Below are 26,528 nucleotides of genomic sequence, written 5' to 3'. Positions count from 1 at the left end.
AATAATCCAACAAGGTGTTAAAATCCGGCTCGAAAATGTCCCAAAAAATTCTTTACAAAATAAAACGTAAACCGTCAAGACCGGGTGTCGTTTCTCTGCAACAACTTCAACCCGCTTCTTTTATTTCTTCCTTTGTAAAATGTTTGACTAACATGGTCGTTTGAGCTGTGTCAAGTCGTTTAAAACTGTCTTTAGGAACCTTGGTCTTTCATGAAGTTGTTCCTTGAAGATTGCTTCAAAGTGTGCTTTTATTTCCAATTTGAGCTCGTTCGGTCGATACATCCACAAATCGTTAAAATTCAGCTGGTTTATACGATTGTTTTTGTGATGACTCTTTATTATTCCATGAAAAAAGGATGAGATTTCATCCCCGTCCACCGCCCATTTTATTTTCGCCCTTTGCCTTAGGTCATCCATCCTATTTTCATCCAATTCGTTAATTGTTTTCAACCACGACTCTCTTTCTTTAATCTCCACTTCGGATAAAGCTATCATTTCCGCTTTCATATCTAACAAATCCACTTTCTTTTTTAAATCAACCAAAAGCCCACTATTACTTTCTCTCTTCTCTTCACACCAAGGTTTGATTGTCATTTTTATTGCTTTCAAACGGGCTGCCATGAGTTTATCAGGCGGGTAGAAAGGAGCCACCCCCTCGTAAGCCTTATGAACTACAGTGGAAAGCCCGTCTTCTTTGGTCCAAGAATTAAAAAAACGGAATGAAAGTGCACCAAAGTTTGTATCCGAGCAAACTAATAGCAAGGGCATATGATCCGATTTATACCTCGGTAACTCGATACACTTCGTTGCTAGCCATTTAGATAGGAATGGAAAACTTACAAGTATTCGGTCGATTTTGCTGAACCTTTTCCCATTATCGGTTATGTATGTATAAGCACACCCGAACATGGTAAGATTGTCTTAATTTGTTTTTCTTTTTTACACCCAAACCACTAAAAGAATAGGGTTAAGTGGAGTTAACGAGATTAAACCATTTTCTTGATGTAACACCCCGAAAATGTAAATCCTTTATTTTTAATAAAAGGGTCGGTAAATAAATAAGTGAATTAACTAGGATTAAAAATAACCTAGTTAGACAAAAGTCTAGTAGTGACTTATAAGTGGGTTAAAAACACTAAAAATACAAACTAATGATAGTAGAGGGGCTAAACTTGTTAAAATTGAAACTTGATTTAATTAAAACAAAATAAAACACACCAAACACACACAAGAGTGTGTGTCTGGTCGATTTAAGCAGAGGGCGACCAAAGGAAACGCCCACAACCCCAGTTCATGCATAATCTCTCAAATTGAAGGCCAAAATCAATTCTAAATCAAAATCCGAGCACGAAATAGTGATCTCCACTGAAAAAGGAGTCACAAGGTATTTGAATTTTATGAGAAATCTCTAGTTGAATTTATGGATAAACCTAGAGAATTCGAAATTATGGTTGCATGTTTGTTATATGGGTGTAATAGGAAAAATGTAGTGTCTAGGAGTAAACCCTAGACAAGTATATGATGAAATCATGCTTAATTCTAGTAAAATCCATGAACACCATTGAAGGTGATTAGTGGGTTTTGTGGAACTCGATAAACACTAGGATTTTGGTGGTTGTTCTAGTGTAATTTGATATTTGTGAAGTGATTTCAGAATTATAGAGGTTAACATTTATGTAAGATAGTTTGATTGATGTAAATTTGGGCTATATGACAAGTTATGAACTTGATAATGAACCATGTAAAATTCTGCCCTTAAAGTGTTTGTAAAAATGCCTCAAAGAAGGCTTAAAACTGAAATTTCAAGATTTATCGCATATTTGTAATGTTTCGGCAAACTATGCGATATATGATTAGAAAAGAGTTCTAAACATGCTATGGATGAACTCTATAGGGAAGGAAGCCGGAGCGTCTAATGGACAAGCCGGTGGTGACGTGCGTTTGAAGGGTTTACTTTGAAGGTATGTAACTCGTTTCGTTACATTAAGAAAATTGATATTTAAACATGTATACTTGCGTTTTAGAATGTAAATTTCGTTGATTGGAGTGACAAGTTCACTACTTGAATTAATAGGTTAAGATTGGATTATGATGCGTTTGATAGTCAATGTAAATGGAGGATTCGATAATTGAGCCAAACGGGTAGAATAATTGTGTAGACTAGTAGTGTTAGTGTTTGATAGTTAGCTTTTGGCGTCAACAATCACGAGAGCATGAAGCCATATGATTGGTAACGAAATGCCGGTTGATATTAAGCCCCGGATGTTGGGTAAAAGCGCCTTAAAACTTACTATTGTAATGGTAGTAAAATTTGTGTAAACATAGTGGGTTGAATAATGATATAGTGATTTTAGTCGTTTTATCCGTAAACCAAATTTTCGGTATAATAATTGTAATAGGTACGTCGGTAATTAAATTACAGACGTGTAGGAAAAAGAATCACCTAAAACGGACCTACGAATCAAAAGTTACGGACATTTGAAGTTGAAATTTGGAATTTTCGGAGCTGGCAGGAAATGCATGTCAAAAACCTGCACCTGCTGGAAAATGGTATCCCCCGCGCCACGCGACAGGATCACCTAGATCCGGCGCGACATGCGACAGAATGAAGGATACCTGGCGCGACACGCGACAGGACCAATTCTGAATTTTTATTTTATTTTAATGATTCGATGCTGGAACTTGCTTATACACACTATATCAATGTCAAAACTAACATTTTAAGTGGTTTTGACTTTAGGTGAAGATGGGGACTTTCCGGATGGCAATCAAGCATGTTATCAAGAACCGAACACGAACTTTTGAAGCTTCCGCATTAACTTAACTTTGTCTAGACAATGTTTTTGGATGTAAAAGATTTGCTAATTATGTTATGAATGTTTAAACTAGTCGATAGTTGACTAGTATGTGGTTACTTTAAAACTTTGATTTGGTACTTATTTTGAATTAAAGTACTTTTTATATAAAATTATGTACATTTTATTATATTCGATTGGAAAATAGACGGTTGTTACACTTGATATGAGGTAAAGTGAAATGAGAAAAATTAAATGATGTAACATATAGGTGGAGTTAAGAAAAGTTAAAGTATACCCCAAGATCTTAAGGTACCTCTTGCTTGTAAAGGGTTAATTAATTGAAACCGTTGAAATTATCATTTTCACGTATATTTCATCATTAAGGCTTTTACTTATTTTTTAGGAAGAAACGTTTTATTTTCTATGATAAATTTTTGAGTTAATTGCTAAATTCGTCCCTAAGGTTTTACAGAAATTGCTAGATCAGTCCAAAATCAAGATTTGCTGCTAAAAAAGTCCAAAATCAAGATTTGTTTTGCTAATACAGTCCAAAAAACAGACGCTGTTAAATATAGCAGTTGGACTGTTTTAGCAAGAAATCTTGATTTGGACTGTTTTAGCAGCAAATCTTGATTTTGGACTGATCTAGCAATTTGTGTAAAACCTCAAGGACGAATTTATCAATTTTCTCAAAAAAGTGATTTTTAACTGTTTTTGATATTTAATTTGATATTAATACACCATTAATGAATTTCAATAAAAAAAAAGTTCTAGTAATTTCTTCAAATATAATAATTGGTTTTTTATTTGTTAGTTATTTTTTCCATATAATTGTATTATCGTTATGTCATCTTAAACTTTAATTATGATACATATAATGCATTTCGAATTTATTAAGTTTTTTTTTGTAATTAATATGATATTAATACACCATAATGGAATTTTAACAAAAAAAAGACTATTCATTTTTTCAACATCATAAGAATGTTTTTTTTTTTGAACGGTCAACAAATCAATCCCGAACACTCTTGGGGCACCCACTGGACAAACGGAGTACTACGAGGGTAATCCGAGTCGTCCACCACCAATTCCGGGGAAAACCCGGTAACCCACCCGTCCGTAGGCACGACGGTAAAATTACCGGTAAATACATTTTTTCTTAAATATTGTGGTTTAGTGTGAAAAGAAAAAGCTAAGAAACCAAATTAAATTTCTTATGATGTTGCCAATGACCTCTAGCAATTTTCTCTAAATTTTTTTTATTGAAATGCATTGTTAGAGAAGTTTATGTTTATCAATATTTTGATCCTCGAAAAGAATGTGTTGCATGGAAATGAGATGTCCAAGATATTAAGAACGAGGGGAAGAATCGACGAGGAATCTAGACTAGAGAGGAATCTAGAACATCAGATCGTGAATTAAAAAGAAAAAACGTGAGGGGAATGATCAACTCGAGATGTTAGAAGATATTTTGATCTAGCTTTAAAAAGAAACACACTTACACTTATTATAACATAATATCGTTAAACTTAATCAAGAAACTTGTCAAATGGTATGTAAACTAGGTGAAAGAAAGCAAATAAGTCTTGTTCAAATTATTTTGTTAACTTTAACCAAATAGGTTAACACGAACACTTAAAAGGAATACATTAAACTCTTGAATAAGGTGTTAAATCTACAAATTAAAATCAAATTAATTTTAAATTAATGAGGTCATGAATACAAGTAAATGAATGCAGAAATAAACCTTGAGAAAAGAAAGTATAAGAAAGTAAATAAAAGAAATGAACGTAAATTATTCGTTCGTTTAACGAAATTAAAAAGAATTATGTTTACGTCAACGGACGAATACAAACAAAAAATATACTAAGGGGACTGTTTGTTTAGCTTTTAATAAGACTATTAATGGTTAAGACCTCAACTGTTTCATCACTTAATGATTCAGACTGTTTGTTTCGCGAGCAGATGTCTGAATGGTTAAGACATTTGCCTCTGAATGATTAAGCATTATACTAAGTCTGAATGATTAAGACATATAATCTGAATTGGTCAGGCATTTGCCTCTGAACGGTTGAACATTATATTGGCTCTTAATGATTCAGACCTCTTACTGGTTTAGCTCTTAATGGTTCAGACCTCTTACTGGTTCAGCACTTAACCATTTAAATGTTGCCAAAAAACCCCTAAACATTTATAGTTGAAGTCAAGGAATATGTGTAACTCTAACCACAACAAAAACCAATTTTAGCCGAAACTCCATGTCAATGTCTATAATCTCACATCATATACAAATATAAATATATTTGACATTTTTATAAAAATACAAATCAAATGGCGAAACGCGTAAGAGAGGGGATTTATGGGGCTTTATATCACGTCGCGATGCTGATCACAGGACATCCAATTTCATCCCCCATAGCGCCCCCTGTAACGGTGTTAGGCGGCGCTATGAGGCGCCATAGCCGGAACCGCCGTGATATGACGCTCCATTACGGACGGACTAAGAGTTGAATGGGGACGCCACCCAGCTGAGGTGGATGGAGGTGTTACCTCACACCATGTGACCTTATTTTGTATAACTTTAACAAAACAAGCTAACACGGACACTTAAATGAACAGATTAAACTCTATAATGAGTTGTTTAATGTGCAAATTAAATTCAAATTGATTTTAAATTAATGAGGTGATAAGTACAATTAAATGGATACAGAAATGAACCTTGAGAAAGTAAGGTATACGAAAGTAATGAAAAATAATTAAACGAACTAAATGATTCATTCATTTAAAAATAATGTCAACGTTAAACGTACGAATACAAACAAAAAATAAAAAAATGTATAAAATGTTTATAGTTGAAGCTAAGGAGCATGTGCAACTTTAACCATAAAACAAAAACCAATTTTTGCTAAAACTCCTTGTAAATGTTATACATCTCACATCATATACGAATATAAATATAGTGTAGGGATTAGCTACAAATGTTCAAAACTTTAAAAACTGTAGGAATGAATCTCATCAGTAAGATCTTTCTGACTTGTTACTGAGATTGATGCGGTGATATTTTTATAAATATTAAGAACATTAGAATTACTAGAGGTGGTAGAATGGGAAGATCCAAATATGGGTGCACATACCAATCACATGTCATTTCCCGGTCATATCTAAAATGTCTTTAACTTTTTATACATGGTTATCTTTTAAAAGAATTACAATATATGATCGAACATTTTTTATCTTTCTAATGAGCATGCTATTGCAATACTTTTTGATCTGGGTTTTTATGGTATTTTTTCAACTGAACATTTTACGGTGTTTTTTCTGAACTGGGTTTTATGATGAGGTTCTTAAATTGGGGACATTATTGTGTGTTTTTTGAAAAAAAAAATGAACTTTGTTTTTATGGCATTTTCAACTGGTCATTTTATGGTGTTTTTCTAAACCGGGTTTTTATGGCGTTTTTAAACTGAACATTTTATGATGACTTTCTGAACTGGGTTTTATGATGGCGTTTTTAAATTGTGGACATTCTTATGCGTTTTTTAATGGGATCTTTATGGCGATTGTAATTGGACATTTTTTCATAGCGTTTTTCATCTAACAAACATGGTTTAATGTTTTTAATTATGTTTGTAGTTTTTCTCTTGGTAAATGTAGTTTAAAACACCACAAAAATTGCAGTTTTTATTATGTTTGTAGTTTTTCTCTTGGTAAAGTGAATTGCAGTTTAAAACACCACAAAAATTGCACCGTTCAAAAACTTCATAAAATTGTACAATGCAAAAATGCCATAAAATTGCATAATCCAAAAACTCAATAAAATTGCACAATCCAAAAAGGCTATAAACACCCACTTTCACTAACACTTAGTTCATACTATTTTTTTTATTTTAAATTATATAGCAATAGTATACTCGTTGGAAAGATAATAAAACACTCGATTTTATGGTGTAATTAAAAAATTATAATAACGTATAAAAAAGTACAGACGTTTAAAAAAGATGGTGGAAGATGCACGTGACTCATATGTGCATGGTCTTTAGCATGAGTGACATATACATAAGTTTTTTTTTTTTTTTTTTTTTTTTTTTTTTTTTTTTTTTTTTTACAATATTCACATTAGTGTACGTTGCTCACATGTCAACACCAAATCTGTTTTTACTGTTTGTAAGATTTTGAACATTTGTGGAAAATCATGCCCATATTTATATTCAACATTATTATAAAAAAATACAGAAGAAAAAAAGAATCAAAATAAATGGATCTTATCTAAGGTCTGTTTGGCAACATCTAAATGGTTAAGTGCTGAACCAGTAAGATGTCTGAACCATTAAGTGCAGAACTAATAAGAGGTCTGAGCCATTAATAGCTTGTATAATGCTTAACCGTTCAGAGGCAAATGTCTGACCAATTCAGATTAGAGGTCTTAACCATTCAGACTCTGTATAAATCTTAACCATTCAGAGGCAAATGTCTGAATCATCCAGACATCTGCTCGTGAAACAAACAGTCTGAATCATTAAGTGCCGAACCAGTAAGAGATCTGAACCATTAAGAGCCTCATTAAGAGGTAACAAACAACCTCTAAGGCTGGAAACATTCTTATAATCATCTGTTTTTATGGAGTATATTTTCTTTTAAAAGGAAAATAATATCTTAAATATTTCTATACTAATAAATAAAAATTTTTGTTGGACACTTGTCATTTTCTGGTGCTTTCTCACCTTATTTTCTTATTAATCTCTTATATTAAATAATAATAATAATAATAATAATAATAATAATAAATTTTAAACAAAATATTAGATAAGGATAAATAATTAGATAAGGATAAACTTTGTTTTTATTATGGTTATATTAATAATAATAATAATAATAATAATAAACAAAAAAATTAGATAAGAATATAAATGTTTGTTTTATTATGATCATCTTAAATAATAACTAAGACGAAGATCCGCGCGCGTTGCGCAGCGGGGCTTTTTAACTTCAACACACTGAATCGATAAAAAAACTACGACTATCACAATTGAATCTGTTTTTTCTTTGTCTACAATATCCTCAAGAGTCTGTATCCTTCATCTTTCTTACTTTTGGTAGTCTAACGGTTCTATTGCCATTTGCTTCCACTTCATTGATCATGGCTTGGAATTCAGCTGAAAATATGAAATTAGATTATAAATAACATTACTCATTTCTTTTGTACACTATTCTTTATACGTCTATTATAATAGAATAGAATAGAATAGAATAATGTTGAAATACATTACTTAATACAATTGTGTATATTTATAAACAATGGCCAAACTAAAACAATATAATATCATATTTTGCAGCCCTTCAATTATCAAATAGACGTCACACAATATAAACTGAAAGCTTTGAAGTTATGCTTAAAAGGAATCCCAAACACCATCTTGAGAAGGACTTTTATGCTTAAAAGGAATCCCAAACACCCTTTGAAAGGGACTTTTATGCCTTTCTACGCCTTAAAAAAAGGAGAAATCAATAAGTAAAAATTTCTTATTTATTCCTTTTGAGAAGTCATAAGTTAAAAGGAATCCCAAACACCCCGATATTAGAGCTTTTTAATTCAAATTGAGCAGATTATCTAGAGCAGAAAGACAAACGATGGTTTTCTTTTGGTCTAAAAGTGAAGGGGTAAACAAAAGACTTGTTTTGGAAGAAGTAGGTAGATACGTGGTTGGAAAATGGATAAGTACAACAACCCAAGAAAAAAATATAACATTGTAATGCACAATAAAACACTAATGCATCATGTACAACTACTATTGCCTAAGAATGTTACAAAATTATAGTATATAATATATAATAATAATTTCAAACAAAAAGTTAGATAAGAATAAATAGTTGTTTTTCTATAACTAAGCATAAACGTTTGTTTTTATTATGAGTATGTACATATATATATGTACTTTGGAGTTCAGTAATTGAAATCATTGTAAATTAGGAATCGAATGTTTTATTTGATATATATTTAATAACTGTATTATTATTTTTTCACTATAATTAAATAATTATTCTAGGACGAGCATATGCTTCTATTAAACTGTAAGTGTTTTTAGAAGCATCGCTATAATGGTAAGCGTACTGTTATAATTGGTTTAAACTATCGTTTATCGCACATTGCATCAACATGTAGAAAGAACACAATTTTTTAAATATAACAATTTTATATATTCCATTCAAAGAGAATTTAATCATCGATTTTACGGTATAATTCATAAATTATTTAACACGTGCAATATACGAGATCTTTTTAAAATATATTTATTATATAAAATGGGTCAGGATATAATAGGAAGTTCTTTTGGCTAGGAAGTAATCTTGACCATCAATTGATTTAATGAAGGGCTAAGATTAAATGAGTGAAATTAAAGAACAAAAAAAAGGCGTGTGGGTTTGTGCAGGGCATTCTAGTCAATCCAGGGTAATAGTTTCTCTCTCCTCCAATTCCCCTCATTTTTTAAACGTTAATAACTCTTTCATACGACATTATTTTTTTATAAAAATTGCACAAAAAACAAGTGTTTTTTATCTTCGAAACGAGTATACTATTGCTATATTTTCGATTTTTTTTTCGAAACCCCAATTGCGTAAAACGCAATGGACAAAAAGCTTAAAAATGACTTTTTTTTTTCTAAAACGCAATGGACCAAAAACACAAATAAATGTCTTATTTTTAAAACGAAATAGCCTAAAACACAAAAGAAATTGTTTTTTCTATAACACAATGGACTGAAAACACATAAAAATGTGTTTTGCCTAAAAAACAATGGACTAAAAACACTTCAAAATGTGTTTTTCTAAAACGTATAACGAGTATACTATTGCTATATTTTCGATTTTTTTTTCGAAACCCCAATTGCGTAAAACGCAATGGACAAAAAAGCTTAAAAATGACTTTTTTTTCTAAAACGCAATGGACCAAAAACACAAATAAATGTCTTATTTTTAAAACGAAATAGCCTAAAACACAAAAGAAATTGTTTTTTCTATAACACAATGTACTGAAAACACATAAAAATGTGTTTTGCCTAAAAAACAATGGACTAAAAACACTTCAAAATGTGTTTTTCTAAAACGTATTGGACCAAAAACACATAAAAATGTGTTTTCCTAAAACGCAATAGATAAAAACACAAAAGAAAGTGTTTTTTTCTAAAACGCAATGGACAAAAAACATAAAGAAATGTCTTATTTCTAAAACGCAATGGCCTAAAAACACAAAAGAAAGTGTTCTTTTTTAAAACGCAATGGATTGAAAACACATAAAAATGTGTTTTAACTAAAACGCAATGGACTAAAAACACTTCAAAATGTGTTTTTCTAAAACGCAATGGACCAAAAAAACACATAAAAATGATTATTTTTTTTCTAAAACGCAATGGCCTAAAAACACAAAAGAAAATGTTCTCTCTAAAACGCAATGGACTAAAAACACGTAAAAATGTGTTTTACCTAAAACGCAATGGATTAAAAACACTTCAAAATGTGTTTTTCTAAAACGCATTGTACCAGTGTATGTTTTGTCTGTGAATTGTCTGAACTAGGAAGTAGGAGATCAAAAACTGTCTACGAATTTTTATCTACGAGATGAGGCAATTTCCAGAAAATTAAATTTTCTGATGCAGTTTTATTAAATTTTCAGCTCGACCCCAGCCAGGGGCTCTGCCCCTTGGACCCTGCTCCCAGGGGCGCTGCCCTCGGACCCCCGCCAAGATTACTTCATAAAACGCAATGACTCAATTCAAAAACCCGGATCGTAAAAATGCAATACAAAAATTTCTTACATAGATCGAAGCCGATTTCATCAACGATTGACTGACGAATTTTGAATGTTTGAAACACTTATCAGCGAACGAATCGAGTGATTCGCTTCAAAATCACAGGAAAAAAATGAGATATTTATGAAATTAAACTGAGTTTCTTAAAAAAAAGTTGAAGAACACGTTGATTGGGTGTTTGAATCATTGATTGGTGACGAAAATCGCACTATAATGTAGTGATTATTGAGATAGAAAGTGAAGAAAAGGTTGAAGATGGTGGGTTTTGAAGTTACAGAGATAAGAAGGAAGAAAATTGGATAAAATTGACTAAAATACCCTTTCTCTTTATTTTAAATTTTGGCACATGTCATAATACTATTGTTTCATATCCTTTCTAACCAAAATATACTTGATACTCTCTCTATATAAAATTATATTTATACAACCCGCGTATTACACGGGATTCTAACATAGTAACCTAGTAAGCTAAAAAGAATAGAAAACTGCCATTTTGGTCCATGTGGTTTGGGAACTTTTGCCACTTTAGTCCAAATATCAAACTTTTTAAATCTGGGTCCCTGTGGTTTCACTCTTATTGCCATTTTGGTCCAAATCTCAAATCAGGTCAGATTTCTAAAAAAAAAACCCTGGGTTTTGTCCTTTTCTCAGGGGCATTTTGGTCATTATACTTTTATTATAACTAATCATTAATTATTAATTCCTATATCTTACATTTCACAAGGACATGTACAGTAGAATAATATTTTAATATTATTTTCTTACTTTTACTAATATATTCTTTATTAGTTTCATTTTTTTAACTATTAATTTTTTCAATGATATTATTTAAAAAATAAAAAATTATTATATCTTACATTTTTTAAGTAGATTAATATTTTAATATTATTTCTTTAATTTTACTAATATTTTTTTAATTTATTTTTTAACTATTAGTTTTTTTAATTATATTATTTTAAAAATTATTAAACTTAGCTTTATTTGTTATTTTATCTTTATAATACTTTTGAGTATATTCTGTTTTTCATTTATAACTTTATTCGAACGAGTCAAATATAGTCAAACTTTACCGTAAAAAATTTGACGAATATTGTTTGAACAACATCGGTATCGCTACGAGTAACGTATTCATTTTTATGGTTTTCTTGATGCGGCGGTATAAAGTTTGTTGAAGATGGAGTTGTATTTGCAATAGAGATTTTTTTTGTTACCGTAAGCTATGGCGAGTTTGGTATAGTAACTTTACCGTGATGAATCAAATCGGTACCAGCCGAACAACATCGCTATTGGTAACGATACTCATTTTTTTTTTGTTTTCAATCGATGTGTATATCCTCTTGTGCTTGTCTCTTTCGATTGCTATTCCGAGTGTCGGTACCATATTGAGCCGACCAGATACCGACCGAAACCCGCTGCGAAGCGCGGGTAATCTCGCTAGTTAAAAATAAATATAAACCCCTCTATCTCATACACATCCCCTCTCTCTATCTAACTATCTCCCTCTCTTTCTCTCTCTCTCCTCAACCAAACCCCCACCCCTACTACCTCTGTGACAGCCACAAACACCACCAAATTTGTCGCCGCCACCACCAAATCCCAACCCCACCACCGCTGTGACAACAACCACCTCCATCTGAACCCCGGCCACCCACCACCATTAAAATCTCCATCACCCATCACTCTCCATAAATTGACCAGAAATTGGTTTGGGGAGGATGAACTAGTCGGAGATCCGTTTGGAGAAGCAATCCGTTTGGAGAAGCCATCATCTTCAAGACTTAACCCTAATCCGAAACCCTAGTTACCTGAAATCCCAAATTCAAGTTGTACAGGTTACCTTTAACATTGCATCTATAGGGGTTTTGTTATGATTGACAAAATAAATGAAAAGAGGTGAGAAAAGTATACCGAACGAGGGGGATAAAGGGTTTCTGAACATTTCTGGAGAGCTTCGTTATTCCGGCGAGTTGCAGGTTTTGCAGATGTGTTATAGATATGCTTAGGAGTGAGATGGAGGGTGTGGTAGATGGTTTTAAAGGATCAGTTTCGGTTATAGGTTATAAAGATAAAGAAAGTTTGAATCTTGGCCCAAATGGTGGTCAGAATCAGAGTCAAAGTCAGAATCAAGAATGTTCACAGGTGCAGAGGAGTTGGGTGCATTTTCGGTGACTATTTGTGAGGCTTTGAGGGCATTTGGATCAGAGTTTAGCTGCTTGATTCCTTGTAGACCTGAAAGGGGGAAAGAGGAGAAAACGGTGGGAGCTGAAGAGGGTAACCGACAAGGTTCTTGTGGTGCGGTGTTTGCACGATGGTTGGTGGCGGTGCAGGATAGGATGGTGGTGGTGAGAGGGATATTGAGTTGAACTTTGAAGAAGATGATGGTCAGCCATGTGTTTTAGATATTAGTATGTTATAATAAAATTAAAATGACCAAAATGCCCTTGAACAAAAAGACAAAATAATCAGGTTGCAACAGTCAAAATAGGGGGTTTTTGGATTTTGGACTAAAATGACAATAAAAGTAAAACCACAAGGACCCAGATTTAAAATGTTTAAGATTTAGACTAAAATGACAAAAGTTATTAAACAACATGGACCAAAATGGAAGTTTACTCCTAAAAACAAAAATAATATCTTTGACTACAAACTTTGTCAAAGTCTCCTAATATACACACCCCTCTTCTCCGTCCTGAGTTGGCCCCCTCCTAAACCATAATCTCTCTTTACTCTCTCTCTCTCTCTCTCTCTTCAAGCTTTCTCTCTCTACACAAAATTAAAAACCTTTATTTATTATTTTTCATATGTTTTCAATACATGCTTAACGTGATTGAACCGATACGCTCCCTTTAATCAATTCTTTCTCTCTCTAAAGTCAACATGCACAAATCTCACTTGATCATCAATTTCTTTATATGAACAACAATTCATCCATCAATCTTTAGCAAAGTTCTAAACTTTTTCATCAACTGTTGCAAGAAACATGAAGAACAACGAAGAACAATCTCGATCTCTCTTTGGCATTTCCCTATCCGATCGACCAAAATGGCAGCAATTTCTCATCTGTTCTTCAGGGTTTTTCTTTGGGTATCTTGTTAATGGTGTTTGTGAGGTATTTGTTTTCAAAACCCTCTGTTATTTTTTTTCTTGAAATGTTTAGGGTTTTTGTTTTTTATGTAATGTAAAGTTTGGATTTTTATTAACAAGATTTTTGTTGTGGTGTCATAATTTTATAAACCCATATTTGATTTTCTGTTAATGGTGTTTGTGAGGTAATTGTTTTAAACCCTCTGTTTTTTTTTTCTTGAATTTTTTAGGGTTTTTTTTATTCATGTAAAGTTTGAGTTTTTTTAACAAGATTTTTTGTTGTAATGTCATAATTTCATGAACCCATATTTTATTTTATTTCTTATAATTATTAAAGGGTTTCTGGTTCTTCATATGATGGTTATTTTCAAGAATTGGGTATTTGTTCAGAAACCCAGTTTTGATCTGCAGAGCTTGTTCAAGAATCTTGTTTTTTTCACAAACCCATGATTGATTTGATGATTTTTTTTTTTACAATTTGGATTTTTCTTGGAGAAATTATGATATTTTTAGTAAATATATTGTGTAAATAATTAAATAAGAATTAAAGTTTTCTACTTTTCTTGATTGCTTGCATGCAAAACTTTGTGCAAACTGCCTTCACAATATTTTTGGATATTTTTTAGGCTTTTTATGGACTCTTTCTTCATCTTAAGCTTTTACTTTTTCCTAAAATATGTTACTTTTTATCCGGAATTTTTATTAAAAGATTTTAAGTACTTGATTGTTGCCTACTTGCCTTGAAACTTTGGTGAATCCTAGATGGGTCCTACTCAAGCTATAAATATAATTCTTATCTCAATTTGGTATCAAGGCATAATCCGTGCAAGAGGTAGTTTGTCTAGAGTTTTGGATGATATCATCAGCTTACTTTGAGTATGAATTGTTAATTTAATAAATTTCCCTACAAATAGTCAAATATTAAAAAAAAATTATTTATTTTGGTCCACCAAGTTCATAGGTTGAGTTCATTGGTACTTGCATAGTTACCTTCAAGCCCCACATTGCTTGTCAAGTGACCAACATTTTCGTGGGTCACATTAGAGATAGATTGGGACTCATAGCACTGAAGTTTGGTCTTATCTGGTGGAAAATTCAACTTTTAATGCTCAAAGTACAAGTCTTTCTTGCATTTTATGTCATAAAGGAAAAGAATGGCAATTGATATATAATAAAGGCCCTTTCTGTAACATATGTAAAATTACATAAAAAAGTTTTGTATACCACTTAAAGCTGTTGTACTTTAATTGTTTAGAAATTAGACATTAAGTTTAGTTTAGGTAGAGTCTTTCTTGAGTTTTCAAAGTCTTAAACTTGGTGCTATCTAACTATGTATTTTTGTGCATATTTTTTTAGTTTTATTATTCTTAAACTAGTGTCTATTTAATAATCTTTCATATGGTTTAATGTTGTTATTACTTATTCCCATATGAGATTAATTGTCTGAGGTTGTAAAATATATCATTTGGCTTTCAAAAGTCAAACATGGACTTCTGTATTGTGCATGATTTTTTTAGTTTTATGATTCTTAAACTAGTGTCTATTTGATAATATTTCATATAGTTTAATATTGTTATTTACTTATTTGCATATGAGACTTAGGTGCTCTTTGTTTTTTCTGAAAAGCTCTGCGCAGGCTCTTCTGTCTGGCCGCGCAGACCACGCGCAGACATTGCCACGCGCAGACTGTTTGTTTTTCCGAAGACGTTTCATTAAAAAACGTCTGCGCGAGCTCTTCTTGGTGCAGACTTAGTCCAACGACTTCTAATATCTTCTAAGGTCTGCTGAGGATTAAACACCACCACTCACCACCACCGCCCATCACCACCACCACCACAGTTCACCACCACCGTCCAACACCCACTACCGCCCATCACCACCACCACCACCACCGTCCACCACCCACCACTGTCCATCACCACCACCGTCCACCACCCACCACTGTCCATCACCACCACCACCCACCACCATCGTCTACCACCATCATCGTCCAGCAGCAGCACCACCCACCACCACCTACACCACCACCAGTTTATTTTAGAAGTCGGCGTACGTTAAAAAACAAACAGCCTTCTTCTTACAGACTGCAGAGATTTGGTCCACCTTTTCTTCTAAAGATGTCTGCAGATGTAGTCCGCATACTGCAGACATTTTACCTCTTAAAAAACAAACAACACCTTATTGTCGTTTCTATTTGATATGGTAAAATATACTATTTGACCTTCAAAAGTCAAACATGGACTTTTGTATTGTGAGTAGCAGTATTGGTTACTTTCTGTGTTGATTAGAAATTATAATGCTAATTAATTACATTCATGCTGCTTTTTTTTACAGGAATATGTATATAATAGGCTCAAATTCAGGTCAGTTATTTATATTAAATAATCAAATCTTGAATTCTAGCTTTCTTTAAAGTATCAATAACGTTAAATATTTGCTTAAAAATGTCGACTTTTTTTGGTACTTATATTTTGTGTAGTTACGGCTGGTATTTTACATTCATTCAAGGATGGGTCTACCTCGCGTTGATTTATTTGCAAGGGTTCACCACAAAACAAATGGTGAACCCATGGAAGACGTACGTTAAGCTCTCAGCGGTTCTTATGGGTTCTCACGGTCTCACCAAAGGGTCTTTAGCTTTCCTAAATTACCCTGCTCAACTCATGTTTAAATCCACCAAGGTTCTTCCGGTGATGATCATGGGAGCGTTTATTCCAGGGTTAAGACGAAAATACCCTCCTCATGAGTACGTTTCTGCGTTACTATTAGTTGTTGGTTTGATACTATTCACGCTTGCGGATGCAAATACTTCCCCAAATTTTAGCATTCTTGGTGTTGTCATGGTTTCTGGCGCTTTGATCATGGATTCGTTTCTTGGGAATTTTCAAGAAGCTATATTTACCATGAATCCCGATACGACACAGGTGATTTGAATGTGGCTTGATAACTGATATGTCACTTGTGGACGAAGAAAAAGCCGTTATTTTTTGTTAATTTTATGGAAATATTGGGTTTCTTGTGCAGATGGAGATGCTATTTTGCTCGACTGTTGTGGGTTTGCCTTTTCTGATTCCTCCAATGCTTTTGACCGGCGAATTATTCAAAGCGTGGAGTTCTTGCTCTCAGGTGAAGTTTCTTTTGTTTAATTAGTCCATCCTAGTTAGGGGTGCAAACGAGCTGAGTGACTCACGAGCTGCTCGAGAAAAAGCTCGAAATGAGCCGTGCCTTAAAGAGCTCGAGCCCAAAATGAAAGCTCGTTTATTTATCGAGCTTGAGCCTGGCATGTGAAGCTCGTCAGGCTCGTCGAGCCTTAGTGTAATATTAGTTTTTATTTATATTTCATATTTTTGATAAATTTTGTTTTGTTGGGTACAGCACCCTTATGTGTATGGTGTCCTAGTGTTTGAAGCAATGGCAACGTTTATCGGTCAAGTCTCGGTTCTTTCCCTAATTGCCCTATTCGGAGCCGCCACCACTGCAATGGTACATTTTCTTTTAACTCCAAATCCCCACTTTGAATCGGTACTTATGAGCTTGTACTTATGACAGATAACGACAGCCAGAAAGGCGGTGACTTTGTTGCTATCATACTTGATATTCACAAAGCCATTGACAGAGCAACACGGGACGGGTTTGATCTTGATCTCCATGGGAATCATTTTGAAGATGATACCCGAGAACAAACCGGCTCCAAGAATGGTTCCGAAGATGAAAGAGTTGCCGTTGGCTAGAGACGAAAACCGACGAAATGAAGAGGAAGAAAGGAGACCTTTGGTTTGATCATATAATAATGTTTATTTATTTACTTGGTTTTTTTTTGTGTTTGGGTAAAGAAAGATGCCTAGGAAAATTTATTCAGTTTGCTGCCTTCTTTTGAGGTGGTTTGTGGACATGGACAATAATTGAAGGATAAATTAATTTACAAGTTACAAGCCCACATCAATAATCAATAATAATTTATCTATATGTTCTTGGTTTCTGATGTTTTGTTTTAGAGTTGACTCCCATTTTGCTCAATGTGATTTGGTCATTTTAACGGTTTTGCCCCAATAGTTTAAAAATAGCCATTTTTCTCCTTGATTTTTCTAACGTATCGTCATTTTGCTTTCTACCTCTAACTCCATCTAAAAAATCCATTAACTAGAAGGGTATTTTGGTAATTTTATAGATAAAAGAAGGGCTGAAGGGTTTTTTCACCTAAATAAACCTATAACTTGTTTATTTACATGTGTATAAATAATTCTTTTTTGATCATCCATCTTTCCATCCACTCTTTCTACCGGTCACCGCCATCCACCACCACCTGCAATTACCACCTGCCGACCACGACTACCGCAACTTTTAACTAAACGTTTTAATTGAGTTAGAGCTAGAGAGTAAACCACCGAAATACCGCTACTTTTAATTGAACGTTTCAACTGAGTTAGAGTTAGGAAGCAAACTGGCGACAACTCGAAAGATCAGAGAAGAAAATGACTATTTTTAAACTATTAAAAACAAAACCATTAAAATGACCAAACCACATGGAGTAAAACAAAAGTTAACTCTTTGTTTTATGATAGTAAATGATACCAACCAAGATTTAGGCGGAACATGAGTTACTAATAATAATAATTATTATTATTATTATTTTAAAAGGCTATTTTGTTTACATCAATCCTCTACTTTAATAATGAAATATTTAGCCTCTCAAAAGTTTTTTTTTTTTATTATTATTATTTACCCTTATATTATAATTGCTATATTTAGACCCCCAAATTTTACTTTTCTATATTTTACCGTAATTACTATTTAGACGATGAACTTTTAGTTTTTATCTTTTACTTGTTTTTTTAGTTTTTACCTTTTACTTGTTTTCTTTCGTTTCTTTTTAGTTTTCCTTGCAACTTAATATTTTTTCTAAATTTTCCACACGTATAGTCGTTAGTACGTAATTTTAGTTACATTCCGAACTTGCCACATATGTTCATTTTTATTGTTATAACGAGTATCGATATCGTAACGAACTTAACAAATAACATTTCTATGATTTTTGAAAACTGTCGCGACGTGATTTCCTTTTATCTTCACGTAAACTGACCCTCGGGATTTGCTTATTTTTATCTACGTTTCAAACCCACTGCAAAACGCGGGTAGTAACCCACTAGCTTATTTATTAAAAATGGTAAAACAAGCTACAAGCAGAAAATGAGTTAGTTTGAGGTTTCTATATTAAACCAAAAAAAAAAAACAAGGGTTTAAATATACAAGCTTCAAAATCCAAGCCAGTATATCATAATCATATATAACTTCCCATCTGGGCTTAAAATAACCAACATCCAGCCAATAGCAACATGTACAAGTTAATCCCAGAAGTTTAACACAAAACAATATACTTAAGATACTAAACTACTAATGTCTAGTAAGAAACGGAGTTGAAAGTCGTTAAAACGGTATGTTTTAATTACTTTCACTCAAAGCTAACTGTAACGCGTGTTCTGCTTCTTTGAGGAATTGTCGGGTGAGTTGCTTTTGACCTCGCCTGTACACTATGCTTGCATATTTGTTTCGACTCATTTCTTCATTCTTAGATGCTTCATTGGTGCCATTGCTTCAATCAGATAATTTTATAAAAAGAGAAGAAAATATTAGTGTTAGATAGATAGGGAGAAAAAGGCCTTTTTGAACAACCTAACATCATGTTTGACTTTGACTTTATCATCATGAAAATATCATAAAGTCAAAAGTGTTTTTCTAGGCAGGTCAGCAATATTCTCAAAATGTAGCTAAATGTCATAAATGCCCTTTCATGTAACTCAAATTACATCTGCCTTAAACAATGTATTAAATTTAGTTAAATATTGATAGCTATTGCTGACCTGCCTAGAAAAACACTTTTGACTTTGTTTCTACTTCTAAATAATTAGAAAATTTGCAAAAAGCCAGACAAAATCATTGTTTTACAAACCGGTTTTTAAACTGTACCGGATAGGGCTTAGAAATGGTTTAACCGGGAGTACTGGCTTGTACCGGGCGGTTATACCAGGTTGACTAGTTAACCCTATAATTCCATAATAATACAACTTCAACTTAAAAAATAATCTATAAGTACATGATTCCATAACTATAATAAAAAAAAAAAATAATCCAAAAAACACACCACAAGTACTCGATTTGAACTTTGAATGCAACAATGGAATGGATAAGTAGCCTGGAACTGTTTGCGGCAAGCGATCAATGATCTTTAGGTTTTTTTTCAATTTTTTTACCAAAGTATGGAAGGTAAATCATGGAATTATCGGGATTTTATTACAAATTTAAAAATCAAATTTGTAGATTAACAAAACCGATACAACAGATTGAACCGGTATTATCGGATTTACCACCGGCACATAACATTTACTGTTTGCTAGTTTAACCGTCCTTATCGTACCGGGGTCCGGGCTCGAGGTCAGCGGCCCATATTACCGGTATTATCGGCCAGTATGAAGCGGTATTTAAAACATTGTGAGCAAATAAAATTCTATAGAGTTGAATGCCATTTTAGTCCCTGTGGTTTGGGCCATTTCGCCAGTTTAGTCCAAGGGTTTCATTTTTCCCTGTGGGTTCAAAAAGGTTTCACCGTTGCCATTTTAGTCCACTGGGTTAACTTCATCCATTTTTTCTGTTAACGAGAAGGGCAATTTGGTCATTTACATGGCCGAATTGCCTTCTAGTTAACAAAATTACATAAAAAATGACCGAATTGCCCTTTCTCGTTGACAGAAAAAATAGATGAAGTTAACCCAGTGAACTAAAATGGCAACGATGAAACCTTTTTGGACCCGGAGACGAAAAATGAAACCTTGGGACTAAACTGGTAAAATGGCCCAAACCACAGGGACTAAAATGGCATTTAACTCTAATCTATATAAGTAAAGTAGTCAATGCTTACCCACCCAAAATAAGAATCCACATAACATTTACTGTTTGTTAGTTTAACCGGTCCTTATCGTACTGAGCTCGAGGTCAACGGCCCATATTACCGGTATTATCGGCCAGTATGAAGCGGTATTTAAAACATTGTGACAAAATAATAATCTATATAAGCAAAGTAGTCAATGCTTACCCACATAAATAAGAATCCATTATATGATTATTCAAGGTTCAAACCTGGTCCTTTAAAGTTCAATTTTAACCAACATTTTATTTAGTTTCTTGTATCTCAGAAAATATAAATAATACTTGTCAATTGTGAAATAAAACTTTAAAAGTCAAAATTTGACTTTCTTGCGTACCTTTTGCCATCTTCTGGCGTTTTGTTTTTGTAGCAGACGGCCTTCTCAAGTAACTCGGTGTCAGAATCTTCCGTTCCTGACCCCTCTTCAAGATCCATCATCCTTCAAATTTCACGAAACCACAAGTCAATTTGATTTTTCTAAGGGTAAGAAACTAAAACGTAGGCCAACCGTGTATTTAGAAGATCAACGAGCAATTGTAGGGCGCCCGCATCCCCACAAGCTTCCCATACAGCTGCACGTACTTCTATATCCGATGGTTGTCTGTCCCCTTCCGAATCAACAAGCTTTTATACGCAAAAATGTAGGTTACTCATATGCCACAAACATGATCAAAGTTACCGACACATCAACTGCTACACCATTATTTTCACAAGGTTACCTTAGATAAAAATTTTTTTGAGTAAAATGCCATTTTCGTCCCTGAGGTTTGGCCAGCTTTGTGACTTTCGTCCAAAGGTTTGTTTTTCCACAGCTGGATCCAAAGGGTTTAAAATCTTGCCATTTTCATCCCGCTCGTTAACTCCATCCATTTTCCTCCGTTAAGTCAGGGGTATTTTCGTCTTTTTTCTCCGTTGGGGGTATTTTAAAATACTTGTACATAAAGTGAAAAAGACCGAATTGCCCTTTAAGTTAACAAAAAAGACGGAAATACCCCTGACTTAACGGAGAAAAATGGATGAAGTTAACGAGCCGGATGAAAATGGCAAGATTTAAAACCTTTTGGATCCAGATGCGGAAAAACAAACCTTTGAACGAAATCGCAAAACTAGCCAAACCTCAGGGACGAAAATGGCATTTTACTCAAAATGTTGGCAAGTTTAATATTTTCTTAACATTGAGAGCAACGATAATGCAAGAATTAGAGCAGGAATAGGAGCGCACCTCTTCAAGCAAAGACGAAACCCAAAATATCTCATCTTCACTCATGGCAATAGTCCTCAAGCACGTTAAGAATTCGTCGGGAAAAACGAGGCTGTTTAGGTAAGACGGTGTCTTGCGTTGACCGCTCCAACTATAGTTAACAACTTCAGTCTCTTTGACTTTATCTCTGGTTTCTTTTTCACTTGAAAAGAACCCATGATCAAGCGATTTTTTTGATAAAAGGCACCTCATTTCAGCTTTCTGTAGATTTGATCATAAGTTAAACCGTTACGATAGTTGTTTGTCTGTTAGTTAACTGCCCTTGAAAATTGTAATAGTGTAATGGTACCGACTTGTGCTTCTAGAAGTTGTAGTTTGGTTTGTGAAAACGGTGCGTCTTTGATAGCTTCGGCTGGATAGTGTACCTGTGAAGAAATAAACATGGTAAGATGACCATATTACCCCCAAGAAACTAACCATAAAAAGGTCGATAAATGAATTTAACAATTACCATAATATAATCATTCGGGTTACTATCAGTGACAAATCCATATAGGTATAGAAGTTCCTGCAATAATAATATATCGCAATTAGTACGGTAAAAAGAAAAAAAAAATTGTACAAATCATGATGATGAGGATAATTGTACCTCGTTTCCTTTGTTACCGTAGCTGATTGATATCTCTTCCCCAATTTTAAGACGAGCTTCTTCAACTAATTTATTACAAAGGGTAAAACAGTCAAATCAATAATTCAAAATAATAGAACCAAATACTTCCCTCAATACATAAAAATAGCCAAAGATTATACGTAAACTATGTTGTTACGTCAAGAAGTATAAAGATACCAAATTAGGGATAATTAATTACCAGAAAGAAGATACATGGACAAAGGAACGCCGGTTGCTGATCCCGTTCCATCAACTTCCCATGTTGCTGCAGCCTTCAAATCTGCAAGACAAAATATTTGACTTATACTGTTGACTTTGACCCAATTACTCACTTCTTAGATCTACAACCTTTATCCCTACCCAAAGACTCGAGTTCAATTCTCATTTGGTGCAAAAAAGGAGTGAGGCACTGATGGGCAGTGATAGGAGACCCAGGGTAACCTGGGTTTGATCCTTGAGCCAAACGGGTTTTACCGTTAATTTTACTGTCGTGCATACGCGGGGGGGGGGGGGGGGGGGGGGGGTAGGTTACCGGGTTTTCCCCGAAATTGGTGGTGGACGACTCGGGTTACTCTCGGAGTACTCCGTTTGTCCAGTGGGTTCCCCGAGAGTGCTCGGGATTGATTTGTTGGCCGTTCAAAAAAAACAACCTTTATCCCTACCCAGTATGCGCGTGCATAACCTAAATAAGTTGTTTTTTAATATTACAAAGTACAAAAAAAAAAAGACATAGAACTCATCTATGACCAATACAAATACATACATAACCAAATCCTGTTTATCTCAGTTCTCAAGACTCAAACATACATTAACGATTAACCAATTCCCATATCCAATATCCCAAATAACAACTCGCATATTTTTTTTTAATAATCAAACAACAAATAAATTGGATTACCATGGTTGCAAAAATCAATGCCAGGAACAAGACCCTCGACCCAAACAGTCTCTGCTTGTATGGAAGACGTATTGACCTCCAATTCTGAAATGAATAAAAAAATATTTCATTGACTTGAATAATAAGATAATCACATTTTTCTCATCATCAAAATCATAATAAAACCTCGAGTTAATAACTGTTTTCTTCCCTGTGGTTTGTCAAAAATCACTATTTCAGTCCATTCGTTTAAAAATTGCGATTTCAGTCCCTGTGGTTTCACTTTCGTAACCATTTCAGTCCACCTGGTAACCATTTCAGTCCCTGTACTTAACAGAATAAATGGATTGAAATGGTTACGAAAGTGAAACCACAGGGACTGAAATGGTTACGAAAGTGAAACCATAGGGACTGAAATCACAATTTTTAAACTAATGGACTGAAATAGTGATTTTTGACAAACCACAGGGACACGAAAACAGTAATTAACTCTAAAACCTCACTTATGTCATTATCACCATTAGCTAACTCTGTACTGGATGCATGATTATGTTCTTCTTCTTGAATTTGGGGAAATACAAAAGAGCGAGGAAGAGGGATACTCAAAGCACGAGTCCAAAATATCGAATTCGCCCTATAAAAATATCCCGGAATCGCAATTTCAAGAGTAAAAATGCTAATGCAAAAAAAGAAGAAAATAATCGGGGAATCATAGAAATTAGGATATAGCTTTTGGAGAAAGGTTAATACCAAAGAAAGTCATTGAAGCATACTTCGCTACAAAACAGAAAAGACATGAAGTTGTCATTATTAAACTAATAACATCACCGTTAATAGTTCACGAGATTAGTAAACAACAACAAAAATTAAAGTTGTCGAGGACAAAAATATGATGTACACCTTTCTAAGTCACCATCAAGAATCAAAAGCTTCTTCACAAGCTCTTTCACTTTATCATCGTACAAGGACCGCAAACTCTTTTTCTGTAGCATACACACGTTAACAACTCCTAAGGAAAAAAAAACAAACTTTATTCCACATTTTTCGTGGAAATAAAATAACACCTGCAATTCGGTTGCCTTAAACAAAGTAGTCCCACTTAGCTCCGACAACTCGTCTTCAGAGAACCAAAGTGGAATTCCGAAAGTAGTTGGAAGCATATCAAGGTACCTAATTTATTCAAAATCATTGCAATACATAAAAAGAAGTATATCTGTATATATATATCATCATCATCATACTCAGTAAATCCCATCAATAGAAAAGCTAAGGTAGGGTCTGAGGAGGGTAAGATGTAGACACTAGACAGTCTTACCTCCTTGGTTTTAAATTGCGTGATGCGCTCCGATGCGTTTGGTCCAAAAATCTGATGCGTGATGCGTAATGCGTGATGCGAACGCATCACGTATGCGATGCGCTCTTTATAAAAATATACTAAAAAATTATTTATACTAAAACAATCGACATAATAAGATAAGAATTGTGCTTTTTGGTTCAAATCAAGCTTCCTAAAATGTTTCTAGAACCATAAAAAGTGTTTAGGAACCATAATGGTTCAAATCAAGCATGCTAAAATATTAATTATTGAAAAAACCCAACCCATTTCATAAAATCTGGGAAAAAAAACGTAACAAACAATGATGCGTGCATCATGGCGCATTTTGCGTAGGGCGCATTACGCGCAATTGTCGCAATATCACCGCATCATGTAAACGCAACGCATCAGGTGTTGCGATGCGCTCTTACTAGCGCAACGGGCGCATCACGCATTATGCGCGCATTTTAAAACCAAGCTTACCTCTACCCCGTAGGAATAGAGAGGCCGCTTCCAGTGAGACCCCCCGGCTCGATAGTAGTTTTGCATCAAGCCTTGGACATAAGGCACATAACACTCAACAATTGAGACAACTGTCGATTAGTGCATGTACCCCCATGTCTTTCGGCTATCAGCGTCACCACATGATGCATGATTAACCATCCCCCTCTTTTTAAATTATTTTCACGAAATTAGTAAAATAACGTTAAAATTAGCGCACTTTCACTTTTGCCCCCCGAGCGCCCACACATATATATATGTATATTTATGATGTACATATGCAGCATAAATCAAAGTTTAGTTACATACGGTTTCCAGGAAGAATTTTTTCGTATAGACTCGAACGTGAGAAACAAGATTATCAAAAATCTGTCATCCACTTCTCCTTCCTCAAACATTGCTGAGCAAACAGGTCCCAAAATAGGATCTTGCAATACCCTCATTGGAGTTATAGCCAAATTAAGAGGAACCACCAATAAAACCCCTACAAATATATCAAAATAAATAACCATTAATCCCTAAATAGATTTTTTAATAATTAAATAATAACCCACATTTAACATCAAAAATTCATATTTTGTCCCATCAACTCCTAAAGATCTAAACATTTTAACCCTAATTATCACCATCTTATATAAGTTATAACAAAAAAAAATGAACGTTGTTCTTAGATCACATAAAATTGGCAACAACATAAATAAGAAAATAATGAATAAAGCTAGAGATTACCATCAGTGGCAGCATTAGATGAATATACACCAAACCCTTTGTTTGAATTGTTGTATTTGATGTCACAACCGCGTAATTCCACTCCATTTAACTGAGGAATTCGAATCAGAGGTTAATAATACGCAAGAATGGAGAGAAGAGGTGGGGAAAAAAGGGTGTTTATGCGTTACCTTTAACCATTCAAGAAGAAGTTGAAGCTTTGATTCTTCAGTGTCTCCCATGGCTGCAAATGTTTTCTTTTTTTTAGTTTGGGGTTTTGGTTTTTAAAAATTTTTTCACTTGTAGATGGGGTCCTTGTACTTTATATGAACGACGTATCAGTCCTTGTTTATGACAGAAAATTAAAACTTGTTAGACCACATGGTATGGTATGGTATGGTATGGTATGGTCTAGTGTAGCGTAGTGTAGTGTAGCGTAGAGAGGCTTGAAAAATGAGTGTTATTCGATAAGTATACACCACATCAGCGTACGTCAGAATAGTGTTATTCGTGTATTTTCAAATCCTTTAGCTTTTCTTCGTAAAGGCTAAAAGCCTTTATTTTTTGAGTGTTTATTTCTTATTGGATGTGGTTGAGCGCGTTAATTTCTTCTTGGATGTTGGCCAAAGCGGGGTGTTTTTCATCACTCG

General features: G+C 33.9%; 2 protein-coding genes across 3 annotated transcripts; one reads left to right on the top strand and one right to left on the bottom strand.

Moving 5' to 3' along the window:
* Positions 1 to 13,279: 13,279 nt before the first annotated feature.
* LOC110937677 (UDP-galactose/UDP-glucose transporter 2) lies at positions 13,280 to 17,651 on the top strand. The gene is made up of 6 exons (XM_022180128.2): positions 13,280 to 13,712; positions 16,022 to 16,050; positions 16,167 to 16,611; positions 16,712 to 16,813; positions 17,063 to 17,170; positions 17,237 to 17,651. The coding sequence occupies exons 1-6, from the start codon at positions 13,584 to 13,586 to the stop codon at positions 17,465 to 17,467; spliced, it is 1,044 nt and encodes a 347-aa protein (XP_022035820.1). The 5' UTR covers positions 13,280 to 13,583; the 3' UTR covers positions 17,468 to 17,651.
* Positions 17,652 to 18,921: 1,270 nt separating this feature from the next.
* Positions 18,922 to 26,182, bottom strand: LOC110937678 (ribulose-1,5 bisphosphate carboxylase/oxygenase large subunit N-methyltransferase, chloroplastic). 2 transcript variants are annotated; one of them, XM_022180129.2, is made up of 16 exons: positions 26,070 to 26,182; positions 25,900 to 25,990; positions 25,480 to 25,654; positions 24,419 to 24,524; positions 24,255 to 24,337; positions 24,105 to 24,131; positions 23,858 to 23,988; positions 23,376 to 23,459; positions 22,677 to 22,757; positions 22,457 to 22,521; positions 22,319 to 22,375; positions 22,161 to 22,232; positions 21,829 to 22,068; positions 21,115 to 21,230; positions 20,944 to 21,045; positions 18,922 to 19,277 (listed from the first exon to the last, which is right to left on the bottom strand). In XM_022180129.2, exons 1-16 carry the CDS (start codon positions 26,118 to 26,120, stop codon positions 19,127 to 19,129), a joined length of 1,632 nt encoding a protein of 543 aa, XP_022035821.1. In that variant the 5' UTR covers positions 26,121 to 26,182; the 3' UTR covers positions 18,922 to 19,126. The 2 variants fall into 2 exon arrangements, with proteins under 2 accessions (XP_022035821.1, XP_035844622.1); XM_035988729.1 differs by having other exon boundaries at positions 23,873 to 23,988.
* Positions 26,183 to 26,528: the final 346 nt, after the last annotated feature.

Source organism: Helianthus annuus, chromosome 4 (assembly GCF_002127325.2).
Source record: "Helianthus annuus cultivar XRQ/B chromosome 4, HanXRQr2.0-SUNRISE, whole genome shotgun sequence".
Taxonomy (NCBI): domain Eukaryota; kingdom Viridiplantae; phylum Streptophyta; class Magnoliopsida; order Asterales; family Asteraceae; genus Helianthus; species Helianthus annuus.
This window is presented reverse-complemented; position numbering and strand designations above follow the sequence as displayed.